Source organism: Anolis sagrei, chromosome 5 (genome assembly GCF_037176765.1).
Source record: "Anolis sagrei isolate rAnoSag1 chromosome 5, rAnoSag1.mat, whole genome shotgun sequence".
Classification (NCBI taxonomy): Eukaryota; Metazoa; Chordata; class Lepidosauria; order Squamata; family Dactyloidae; genus Anolis; species Anolis sagrei.
In genome coordinates this window covers 100,675,513-100,688,636 of record NC_090025.1, presented here as the reverse complement: position 1 = coordinate 100,688,636, position 13,124 = coordinate 100,675,513, and the positions used below count along the sequence as shown (strand labels likewise).

The following is a 13,124-nucleotide window of genomic DNA, read 5'->3' as shown; positions in this document are numbered from 1 at the left end:
TAACCCAGGTCTAGTTGATATTGGTGAAATGACCCCTAGAAAAGGTGGTTTCTTAAGACTGGTGCCCTAAAAAATGACAGAAAGGGAAGCCTTGGAAGATCTCCCATTGCCATTAATGGGCTAGATTATCCTGGAGCGAAATCAGATCTTTTGGTTGCCAGATCAAAAAACAGAATTTTGCCCACCCAAATTTGGGAGGCTCCAGAAAAACAGATTGGGGAGCCACCAAAAAGGGTTTTACCGAATTTCATACCCCTAGCGCAAATCCCTGGTTCACCTAGCAGCTTGCTACACTTTGGAAAGCTTGATTTCCTGCTGCAACTTGCAAAAAGTCTATGTATTAGCATTCTTTCTCCTTTCCAGTGTTTGTGATACCAGGGCTCACTCTCCATTCTGCTATACAACCACCTTCTGTCTAGGAGCAACTAGGCTAGATTAAATGATCTTTAGCTTAACTCCCGAAGCAGAAGAAAAAGAATAATCCCTGCATTTCAATTGGATCTAGAAGCAACCCCTTTAGTTAAAAATTGTCTTTATTCCCAAGCAGGAAGATAATTGTGTGTTTGAGTGCCAAGCTGACAGCTGTCTTTAGGACTCAAGTTTTGGCCAAGAAACCTTAATCCAGTCAACTACACGCCATGTCATCTCCAATAAGTTTGAACAAAGTTGCCTCTTTCTTTCTGTTATTTTGCAATGCAAGAATTGTAATTACTATCATCCCTCTACATTTATAGGTTCGATTTTGGTGGATTCAGTTACACTTTGTAACACAAATTTTGTTCCCGGGTTACAAATGTCATTTCCTCATTGGTTCTATCCTAAAAATATGGGAAAAGTTTATTCAACCGCAAAAACGTGGTCTGCACAAAAGGTAAAAATGGCACAAAAATTAAGTTTCTGGAGTGTAACAACTACTTTCAAAGTTAGTACTGCACAATTAAATGGGAAATTACACTTTCAAACCAGGAACAGTTTTTTTTTCAAATTTTGTTACATAGTGTTATTCATAGATTGGATTAAAATGTTATTTTAGGAAAGTCTAGGGCAGTGGTTCTCAACCTGGGGTCCCCAGATGTTTTTGGCCTACAACACCCAGAAAACCCAGCCAGTTTACCAGCTGTTAGGATTTCTGGGAGTTGAAGGCCAAAAACATCTGGGGACCCCCAGGTTGAGAACCACTGATCTAGGGTCTCCCATGCAACTCCATGGCCAACTTTTGGTAGAACTTCTGGTGGTGCTATAGGAATCTGTAACCCCCCCCCCCCGGGGGGGGGGGATCGGGGTTGTATATCTGTACTTTTGACAAGTAATAATATACAAAAATATTTTTTTCATATTCAGGGTGATATAATGATTTGAGTATTAGACTAGGACTCCACATGTGTTTGTGTGTCTGCATGCACATATGTGTATGTGCCTTCAAGTTGCCTGCCAACTTACAGCAATCCCAATAACTTTTCATAGGCGTTATTTTTTTATGGAAGGAAGATTGAGAAGTGCCTTTGCCAGAGACCAGAGTTCAAATCCCTGCTCAGACATGGAAACCCTCTCTCAGGATCTCATCTCAATTAATCTTGCCCAGGAAACCCTACAACGAGAAAGCCATCAAATTTGATCTAAAGGCACATGATAGCAACAAATGATCCACAATAGAACAGAAGATAGAGCACTAACCCAGAAGAGTACCAAAAGCTTGGGAGCTGAGGGGCGGGTTTCATTTTCACCTCAAAAGTATCCTAGTTATATGTATCTTGTACTTTTTATATAAAATGCTAACCTTGGGGAGAACCTGACTTCACCACCGTTCCTGGGGGACCCAGCATTTCCTATAGAGACTCCCACAGGTCACACAATGCGCTGATCATGTGTACATCATATTTCATTTCCAAGTCGTCCCTAAGTTTATCAAGTCTCCAACTGATGCCAACCAAAACATAGCAGTAGAGAAACGTAGTTGAGAAATAGCTGAACAAATTAACCTCCATGTCCATCATTTTTATATAATTTTCAGTATGCACGCAAGCTCATCCTCAGCTTACTTAACTTACTGTACTTACTTTCTCCAAACATCTCTATCTAGGACTTGAAAGCTTACAAGCCTGCATTAACAAGTTCCTTCTTGGCAGCCAGGCTTGCATTTTTTTGCAGGATAAATTATGATAGTGTTTTGATTTGATCTGGGATCCTACAACAATACAGTAAAACAACAGCACCACCTTCAGGCAAACTGGTCCTTTTCATACACATGAGAGCTGTTTCTCCCACTTCATACAGGATGAATCTCCCTAATCTGAAATATTTGGGATTCTGGATTTTTGTTTTGGATTTTGGAACACCTGTATTTGCATATATGTACATAATAGATATCTTGGAGATGGGACCTAAATATTCTCCCAAATATGTAATCTGCAATGAGCATTTCTCTTTTGTGATCTCTATTGCTCTTATATGATGCTGACCCCCAACCCTGCTATATGCCTGCAAAACTTGGACTGTCTACAGACGTCACATGCAACTCCTGGAACGATTCCATCAGTGCTGCCTCCAGAAAATCCTGCAAATCTCTTGGGATGACAGGCGGACAAATGTCAGTGTGCTGGAAGAAGCAAAGACCACCAGCATTGAAGCGATGGTCCTCCGCCATCAACTCCGCTGGACCGGCCACGTTGTCCGGATGCCCGACCACCGTCTCCTAAAGCAGTTCCTCTACTCCGAACTCAAGAATGGAAAACGGAATGTTGGTGGACAGAAAAAGAGATTTTAAGATGGGCTCAAAGCCAACCTTAAAAACTCTGGCATAGACACTGAGAACTGGGAAGCCCTGGCCCTTGACCGCTCCAGCTGGAGGTCAGATGTGACCAGCAGTGCTGCAGAATTTGAGGAGGCACGAATGGAGGGCGAAAGGGAGAAGCGTGCCAAGAGGAAGGCATGCCAAGCCAACTCCGACCGAGACCGCTTTCCACCTGGAAACCAATGCCCTCACTGCGAGAGAAGATGCAGATCAAGAATAGGGCTCAACAGCAACCTGCAGACCCACAAGAATGTTGGAAGACAATCATCCTCGGAAAACGAGGGAACGCCTAAGTAAGTAAGTAAGTAAGATGCTGACCCCCAATAAATATAACCTAACCCGTCACATTATTAATCCTTCATTTATCCAGAGGAGAGACTGTACCCCTCAGCGATGTTGTTCATCAACTCTGCTGGACCACTGTCTCCTAAAGCAGTTGCTCTTCTCCAAACTCAAGAACGGAAAATGGAATGTTGTTGGACAGGAAAAGAGATTTAAAGATGGGCTCAAAGCCAACCTTAAAAACTCTGGCATAGACACTGAGAACTGGGAAGCCCTGGCCCTTGAGCGCTCCAGTTGGAGGTCAGCTGTGATGAGCAGTGCTGCAGAATTTGAAGAGGCACAAATGGAGGGTGAAAGAGAGAAACTTGCCAAGAGGAAGGCGCATCAAGCCAACCCCGACCGAGACCGCTTTCCACCTGGAAACCAATGCCCTCACTGCGGGAGAAGATGCAGATCAAGAATAGGGCTCCACAGTCACCTACAGACCTACGATAATACTGATCCTGGAAGACTATCCTACTCGGCCAATGAGGGATCGCCTAAGTAAGTAAGTAAGTAAGTAAGTAAGTTGTTGTTGTTGTTCATTCATTGAGTCGTCTCCGACTCTTCGTGACCTCATGGACCAGCCCACGCCAGAGCTCCCTGTCAGCCGTCACCACCCCCAGCTCCTTCAAGGTCAGTCCAGTCACTTCAAGGATGCCAAGTAAATAAGTGTTCAGATAATGGGAATACCCATTATCGCAGATCTCCATAGTATTTAAAACTTTCTAAACCAAAAGTATTAAAACTTGAATGCTGAAGACCACGTCATGATGTGTAGAAACCAAATAATAATTGACCCATGCCAACATTTATGGAACAATGTAGGGCTTCTTAAGCTTTTTCCATTCACGACCCCTTTCCACTTGAGAATTTTTTCCATGACCTCAGGTATATAGATATGTAAAATGGATATGCAAATCAAACATTTACTGATAATAAATCTTAACGAAATTTACCACATTTCATGTAATATATTTAACGATGCAATACCTATTTTCTAATTCAGGCATATATATCAGAAGTCCAGCACATCCCATGAGTCAATGGGGGCTACAGCAGAGTCAAATATTGGTGCAGCTAGAGTAAATGGTCTTTTTCTATCTTTCTCCTATTTCTCTCTGTGCAGAAGTCATTCATACTATGTATGTGTTTAACTGTTAGAGTATATATTTGTGTTTGTAACAGTAACTAAAACTAGAGTTATCTGGTTTGAATCCACAGTGAGTGTTGCCAAGGAGACCAGGCAGGCTAGCTCAGGAGAGTGAGAAGTGGGCGGAGCCAAGCAGAAAAAGTTATAGGCATCTTTGAAAAAAGGCAGGGTGTGTGAGAGAGAGTGGAAGCTTGAAAAGCCTGGGAAACAGGTGTGTGTGAGCAGCTGGAGGTTTTTCAGTCTAGGAGGGCTGAAGAGAGAAACCTGGCCAGTTTCTTTAGTCAAGGAAGACCAAAGGAAGCCTGTTAGGATCCCTAGTCAAGGAAGGACTAGAGATCAGAGATTTGATCAAGGAAAGATCAAATTGGAAGGCTAGTTATAGTGAGAAACATTGTTCACTAAAGAGCTTCACCTCAGTAAAAGTTGGCCACGAGCTGTGTTATTTGAAAGAGTGGACTATATTAAAACCAAGTGACACTCAAAGTTCTATAAGTTATTTAACAGCCTGCAACCATACGCTTTGTACACAATAAACTTGTTATCTTTTGTTAAAAATCGTCTCATCTCATCTAACCTGCGTCTGTAGAGCCAGATCTCATCGGTGATACCTCAAATACCTCACGTTGGTGGCAGTTACCTTAATTTACAACTAATAATTGGCCTCCTCTATAATATATTTTTATACACAATTGAGGCCTGAGATTAATTCCTTCCATAATCATCCACATCTGCACTATTGGTTTGCGCATCTTCTCACTCTCCCATCCTCAAGGCACTCACTGGCAATGTAAGTCCCTTTCTACATTGCCATATAATCCAGATTGTCCACATAATCTGCTTTGAACTAGATTTTAATCCCACAAACTAACATTACATTTTTATTTATGTAGATGGTAATTGATGTTTTGAAAAGTCTAGTTATCATATGGTACCAATCTGAAGTGGGGGCTGTAAACCTAGAGGAAGAGAACGTTAACTGCTCATTTGTTATGGTGGTGGAAATAGCACTCTGTGGATCCAGATTAATATTTGGTTTGTTCTACTGCAGGGATCCTCAAACTAAGGCCCGGGGGGCCGGATACGGCCCTCCAAGGTAATTTACCCGGCCCTCGCTCAGGGTCAACCTAAGTCTGAAACAACTTGAAAGCACACCACCACAATAACAATCGTATCTCATCAGCCAAAAATAGGCCCACACTTCCCATTGAAATACTAGTAAGTTTATATCTGTTAAAATTATTTTTCATTTTAATTATTGTACTGTTTTTAAGTGGTTTTTGCACAAAAAATAAGATATGTGCAGCATGCATAGGAATTCATTCGGTTGTTTTTTTCAAATTATAATCCGGCCCTCCAACAGTTTGAAGGACTCTGACCTGGCCCTCTGTTTAAAAAGTTTGAGGACCCTTGTTCTACTGGGTTTTACAGTAGAACAAGTAGAGGACCCTTGTTCTACTGGGTTCTACTGGGTTCTACTGGGTTTTACAGTTCTACTATTTTACAGTAATAGAGCCATCTGCATCCTTAAAAGAAGCCTACAGTCGTGTAGTATAAGAAGTGGTAAACGAAGCCTATACTTCAAAACAGCAGAGAGGAAACAACCAGGCACATCTTAACACCTCTCAACAAAAGGTTTTCCCAGGCTCAGCCAGGCCTTCAAATGCTAATGAAGGTGGTCAGTTGAAACATTCACACCTAGCTCCAGCAGGGAAGAGCTCCTTGCCCCACCCCAGCCATTCCACAGATATATAAACCCATTGTCCTAATTCCAACAGACCTCACTACCTCTGAGGATGCTTGCCATAGATGCAGGCGAAACGTCAGGAGAAATGCCTCTAGAACATGGCCCTATAGCCCGAAAAAACCCACAAGAACCTAGAAGCCTATACTACTACTGTGTCTACAGGGGATCTTGGAAACAAATTTCTGGAAACCAAGAGATCACTGTGCATGTGTAAATAAATGACAGACTGTCATGTCAAACTTGTACATATCTTTGGATTCTGTAGTTGGAAAAAAAGTACTTTCTTACCAACAGTCATGCCTTCCATATAGCGCTTGATGATATCAAAGGAATCGCGTAAATTTCCTTCTGTTATATCAAATATGATGTCTGCCTGATTGGCTGGATAAGCTGGCGTGATGGCACGGAGGAAAATGATCTCTGAAAGAAAAGATAGTGTAAATATGCTAAACGTAGCATTGGGGAAAAAATCATACATTGAAACCAGTCTGGTGCAGTTTGAATTAGAAATCTGGGAGGAAAAGATAGAGCAATATCAAATCAACCAACATTTCAAGTTATGTGATTTTATATCAGGCAACTAAGGTCCCTTCTACACTGCCATATAATCCAGGTTATCAAAACAGATAATCCACACTATCTGCTTTGAACTGGATTATCTTAGTTTACACTGTCATATAATCCAGTTCAGAGCAGATAATCTGGATTTTATATGGCAGTGTAGAAGGGGTTTAGGAAATATTTCTCCGGGGAAATTAATCATCATCATACCACTTTTCCCCAGGATTAGATCACAGATTTTAAAAACAATACAATTTAAACACACAAAAAGTAAACATTCAAATAGAATTACACTAGTTGCTATATTAATTTTTAATTCAAGTACAGTTTTTTAAACACTCTGAAAAATGGTTAAGCTCAAACAACATAGCGCCCCTGTTACAGTAAGTCGTAGCAGGATCAAGTGTGTGTCAAATAAAAACCTTATGATGCTAATTATTATGTGCAGCTGGTAATGTAGGTCAGCTAACATGTTTGGGCCATACCTAGTGGGGTATAACTGTATGGATTTTAGAATACAGTTTGGAGAAGCAATACGCTACTCTGAGGAAGAGAAGCAATATGCTGTAATGCTGCTATGCTCTAACAGCGATGCTCTTTGCTATGGTGGAATGGCTATTTACTCAAGGTTTATGTTTTGCTCTCTCATTTGAATGAAGATGAAGAAGCCTTATTCTGTGTTACTTACAAGGGCTATGTAAGTTTATTGCACTGCCTGATTTTGTATGCAACACTGCAAGTTTATGCCTCTACTGATAAGAGTAAAGTTTTTCTGTTCCTTTTTCCTCTTCCCTGTGTGTCTTTTGCATGGGACTTGGCTAAAACACGCTTTGCACAACAACCCCTAGTCCAATCTTTACAAACTTTTTTAAGGAAAATATTCCCAAATGATTTAATATTGCAACTGGAATAATGGAACTATGACTTGAAAGTGTTTTCTGCTGGTCTGAAACGACACAGGGACTCCAGGTGTATTTCTTTAAAGGAAGCAATGTTACCATATGCTGCGTTCCATGTATGTGAGGGATACGCTCCATTTTAGCACCATGGAACAATTTTTCGGAAGTAGTTGGTCATTTGATCCTTAGGGCATATCTACATGGGCAGTATAATCAGAGATTTGCAAGAATGACACAGGCCAGTGTCGTGCTGCACTACATACCAGCCCCAAAATGTCCTACCCTATGTGCTTTCAATTAGGATTTCTATAGGTGATGTTTATACAGATTAAGAAAAACCGTTTACCTTCAGGCCTTGTGAATTCTCTGAATGTGGGCAGTGAGATGACGGTGTGAGAAATGGTGTGAACTGGATCTAACACACAGTTGACATCGTTCGGCCGGCAAGACTTAATGCAGCGAACAGTATCTGTCTTCTCCTGCCTCACTCTAAGTGGAAGAAAGGAAATACAAACATTGGACATTAAATGGATTGTATCGTATAACAATGATCAAAAACACAAATGGCAAAGGACTGGATTCAGAGCTCACATCCTGATTTATTTATTTACTAGCTATCCCCTGCCATGAGTTTCTGTGGTCCAGTCTCATGAGCTGGAAAATAAAGTAATGAGAAAGTGTTGGTTTCTAATATATGTAATTCCTTTATGCTTGTGGGTAAACAGTATGTCTTGTTGTTTCTTTGTCAGTGTTGATGTGGAGAGTGTCTGGTTTGCCTACTCTGGAACATGCAACATATCATAGTCCTTCTTTAAGGGTCCCTTTCAAATCTATGATACTATATCTGTGTGAATCACATCCATCTATATCTATAACTGGATGGTTCTTTGTCAGGAGGGCCTTGATGACTTTTTTTTGCCCTGATCAAGGGAGTTGGACTAGATGGCCTTAAGTATTTTCTGTTGGTCATGGGGGTTCTGTGTCAGAATTTTGGCCCAATTCTGTCATTTGTGGGGTTCAGAATGCTCTTTGATTATAGGTGAACTATAAACCCCAGTAACTACAACTCCCAAATCTCAAGGTCTATTTTCCCCAAACTCAATCTGTGCTCATATTTGGGCATATGGAATATTTGTGCCAAGTTTGGTCCAGATCCATCATTGTTTGAGTCCACATTGCTCTCTGGATGTAGGTGAACTACAACTCCCAAACTCAAGGTCAATGCCCAAAAACCCTTCTAGTGTTTTCTGTTGGTCATGGGAGTCCTGTATGCTACGTTTGGTTCAATTCCATCATTGGTGGAATTCAGAATGCTTTTTGATTGTAGGTGAACCATAAATCCCAGCAACTTCAACTCCCAAATGACAAAATCAATTTTTTGGAGTGGTGGTCACTTCTTGGGTTAGTCGGTGTCTTGTGGCCAAATTTGGTGGCAATTCGTCCAGTGGTTTTGAGTTATGTTAATCCCACAAATGGACATTACATTTTTATTTATATATATTTACGGCATTTTATATTCTGCCCTTCTCACCCAAAGGGCACTGAGGGCAGCTCACAACTAAGACACAATTCCCACTGTGATCCCACTATAAACCATTCCCTATGAGTGTTTCCCTGTCTCTATAGTCATTGTTCTTTACTATCCAGCTTTCACAACATACACAGAAGTTGAAAATGCGATGGTCTAGAGCAGTGAATGTCAGCCTGTGGTCCCCAAGTGGTTTGACCTACAACTCCCAGAAATCCTAGTCAGTTTACCAGCTGTTATGATTTCTGGGAGTTGAAGGCCAAAACATCTTGGGGACCCACAGGTTGAGAACTACTGGTCTAGATGAGTCTGACTTGTGTAATACTATATTGGTACAATCACGTATGCTGGTACTATTGCTCCTTCCATGAAAAAACAAACCTCCCCCTGTCATTGCATTTTTGTGCATTCTGTGTTCTATATTACTCTTCTATTCTAGCACCACTACAGATCTGTATGATGGAATGACTGTAAACTCATAAAACCTGTTTTGCAACTCTGCCCATACCAACATGCCATTCCCACATCTGTCTTCTACGTGCTCTTTATGTGGATTTGAATTGGATTTGTAGCAGGACGCTGTTGTGTTGTTTTTAATCCACACATACAAAATTGCGAAAGTGATGAAAAAACACTGAAAAAACTGCTGAAAAGAGAAAGTATAACTAAGTTCCTTTTTTTTTTCATTCTATGGATTTTAGAAGGGTTAGTATGTATGACATTCCCTGGATTTCCTTTTTTAAAGGCCATTTTTCACTCTTTTGATACATAACTGTGCCACTCTGTATAACCACCAAATAGTAGCAGAGTTCTACCTCAGAAACCTTGTAGACTCCTTGGAGACTGTTTTAATATGCATGTTATTATTGCAGTGGGGGCAGTCTACCACCCCTGTTCGTTCTTGTGCTATCTATCTATCTATCTATCTATCTATCTATCTATCTATCTATACATGAGGGGGATTTTTAAAGTAAGGTCCATTTGAACATAAGTACACAACGAAAGTTTATTTCAAAAAAGTAAATTTATTTTCAGAAAGTACATACTATTTTTCGACATAGTTGCCAACATAGTTCGACAGTTTTTTTCCTATCTATCTATCTATCTATCTATCTATCTATCTATCTATCTATCTATCTATCTATCTATATCTATTTTTCTCCCCTTCCTCCCTCTTCCTCCCCTTTTTTCTGTATTGTCATTTAGGTTTTCGTCATTTAGCTTTTGGGGGCTTTTTAAGACCCTTCTGCTGTGTTTTTTTAGTGTTTTTATGAGTGAAGGACATACATTGGGTTGTTAGGTGTCTTGTGTCCAAATTTGGTGTCAATTCGCCTAGTGATTTTTGAGTTATGTTAATCCCACAAACGAACATTACATTTTTATTTAGGTCAACATTAAAGAATGGCCAAACCTAGCTTTTATTTTAGAATATGGAACTGTCGTATCTAGCAATTTTGCTAGTTCATTTATTTCATTTTTCCCTTTCTGTCCAGTTTAATCTGTGAGCCTTTTGTCTGTGTGACCTTATTTTCATTTCCATCTGGAAAGCACCTCAGTGGTGCTATATAATTATGCCTTTTTCAACATTCCCATTAGAAGTAACATAGAATTATCTGTCTAATATGATTTAATCTAGACTGCAGCGCATTTATAAAACAGATTAATATAGCTGATAAAATACTACAATGCATCCTGATTTGGCAAGGCACTGTGCCAAAGGCTTGTCCCTTAAAACATATCTTCCTATATGGCTTCCTTCTAAGACTTTGAAGCCAATCTAAGCTTTGGGTTGTCAGCCTTAGTTTGTACTGGCATTATGTACATATGACTGTTGTATGAACTGGTAACCATATGTACTTTGTGCAGAGTGTCCTTGGAACCTGAGGGCTGGGTGTGCATTTGACAGAGAGTCTGAGCAACTTATGGCTCCAAGACAAGTATACCTGTGTCACAGATGTCCCATTAGACATATGTGTCGTAATCATTATTTCCTACGTCTTTAGAAATGGAGGTTATCCAAGGAACAAGACTTTGGACTTACATTTTTTTGAACTTCATTTCCACTTGGGAAATGTTTACCAAAGTGACCCATTTAAGGTGGGATCAAGTCTCCTATGAGCTTTTCCCATACAAACATGTCTTTTTCATCCCTATCTCATCCTGAGTTTTTATCTTTTTAACTTGCACAGGTGGCCCGCTCTTGGGATTGATTTTGTATTGTATTCGTTTTGTATTGTTTTTATTGTATTCTTATGTCTTATTGGGTTGTTGTAGGTTTTTTCGGGCTGTATGGCCATGGTCTAGAGGCATTCTCTCCTGATTTTTCGCCTGCATCTATGGCAAGCATCCTCAGAGGTAGTCTTATTGTTTTTAACGTGATGTTTATTTTGCTGTCTTGGTTTTATTTTATTGTATTGTACTGCTGGGCTTGGCCTCATGTAAGCCACCCGAGTCCCCTTTGGGGAGATGGTGGCGGGGAATAAATAACATTTATTATTATTATTATTATTATTATTATTATTATTATTATTATTATTATGTGTCAAACAGGGATGCATTATTGCCCCAAACTTAATTTCTATCTTCGTCTCTATGTTTCTACACCTTGTTGGTGGTGTAGTAATCACATATTGGACAGATGACAAGTTCTTTAACTTCAGCAGGCTGAAAGCCAAAATAAGGTCACAACAACTTCTGTTATAGAACTCCAATATGCTGATGATAATGTAGTATGTGCTTGTAAGAGGGAGAGCAAGGCAGAGGGTCTTGCCTTTGAAAGGAAGAGAATGATTCTGGAACAATTCTATTAATGTTGCCATCAAAATATCCTGCAAGTCTCTTGGGAAGACAGGCAGACAAATATCAGCATTCTGGGAGAGGCAAAGTCCACTAGTACTGAAGCAATGATTCTCCATCGTCAACTTTGATGGACTGGCCACATTGTCTGAATGCCTGATCACCACCTCCCAAAGCAATTATTTTCTCAGCTCAAGAAAGCTAAACTCAAGAAATGTGGTATAAATACCAAAAACTGGGAAGCTTTGGTACTCCAGCATTGGAGGTCAGCTGTTACCAACAATGCTAAGGATTTTGTAGAAGCACAGAGGACAAAAGGAAGAATCATGCTAAGAGGAAGACCCATAAATCAAACCCTTGTTATGATTGCCTTCCATCTGAAAATGTACGCCTTCAATGTGAAAGACCATTAGGATCGAGAACAGGTCTCCACAGTAACTTATGGATCCAAAGTCCAGATTCTACACTTGGAAGACAATCATACTCGATTGTGAGTGATCGCCTGTGATGATCTACTGTTCAACTTGGGTGTAACTGCACTGTAAAATTAATAAATTTTGACAACCCATTTAACTGCCAAGGCTCAATGCTATGGAATAATGGAAGTTGTAATTTCACAAAGTCTATGGTCATATCTGCCAAACAGTAGCAATGCTTCACCAAACTACAACTTCCAGGATTCCATAGCATTGAGGCCATGGTAGTTCAAGTGCTTTCAAACTGCATTAATTCTACCCACAGTCTATTTATTCATACCTAAAGCAGTACATCGGATGGGTCACTGAGATTTTTCAAATCCAATATCCTGATGATTGCATGGAAGCTACTGTATAGACAAGTACACCGAAATCAATGAATGCTTACCAAAACAAAATAAATATGGGTTGTTGTAGGTTTTTCGGGCTTTATGACCATGTTCTAGAAGCATTCTCTCCTGACGTTTCACCTGCATCTCTGGCAGGCATCCTCAGAGGTTGTGAAGTCTGTTGAAACTAGGAAATTTGGGTTTATGTATTTGTGGAATGTCCAGGGTGGGAGAAAGAACTCTCGTTTGTTGGGAGCTAGGTATGAATGTGACCACTCGAACAACCACCATGTCAGACTACACAGAGAAGCCATTGAAATTCATAAGTATGTGGGCAATTTCAACAGAAAGGAGGAAACCATGAAAATGAACAAAATCTGGCTACCAGTATTTTTAAAAAAATCTAAAATTATAACAGTAAAACAAAACTCAAACACAGGGCAACTCCAGAGAGGAAACAATCAGGGACAGCTAATCACCTCTCAACAAACGATTTCCTCAGGCACTTACTAGCCACATCTAAAAA

General features: G+C 40.2%; 1 protein-coding gene across 2 annotated transcripts in view; it reads right to left on the bottom strand.

Moving 5' to 3' along the window:
• The window catches only part of FBLN1 (fibulin 1), a 104,777-nt gene that overhangs the window by 24,185 nt on the left and 67,468 nt on the right, over positions 1-13,124 (bottom strand). For both annotated transcript variants that reach the window (XM_067468921.1, XM_060778130.2), the window contains 2 exons: positions 7,816-7,958; positions 6,298-6,429 (listed from right to left, as the gene is read on the bottom strand). In XM_067468921.1, the coding sequence (XP_067325022.1) occupies positions 6,298-6,429; positions 7,816-7,958 (275 nt within the window). The remainder of the gene's footprint in view (positions 1-6,297; positions 6,430-7,815; positions 7,959-13,124) is intronic.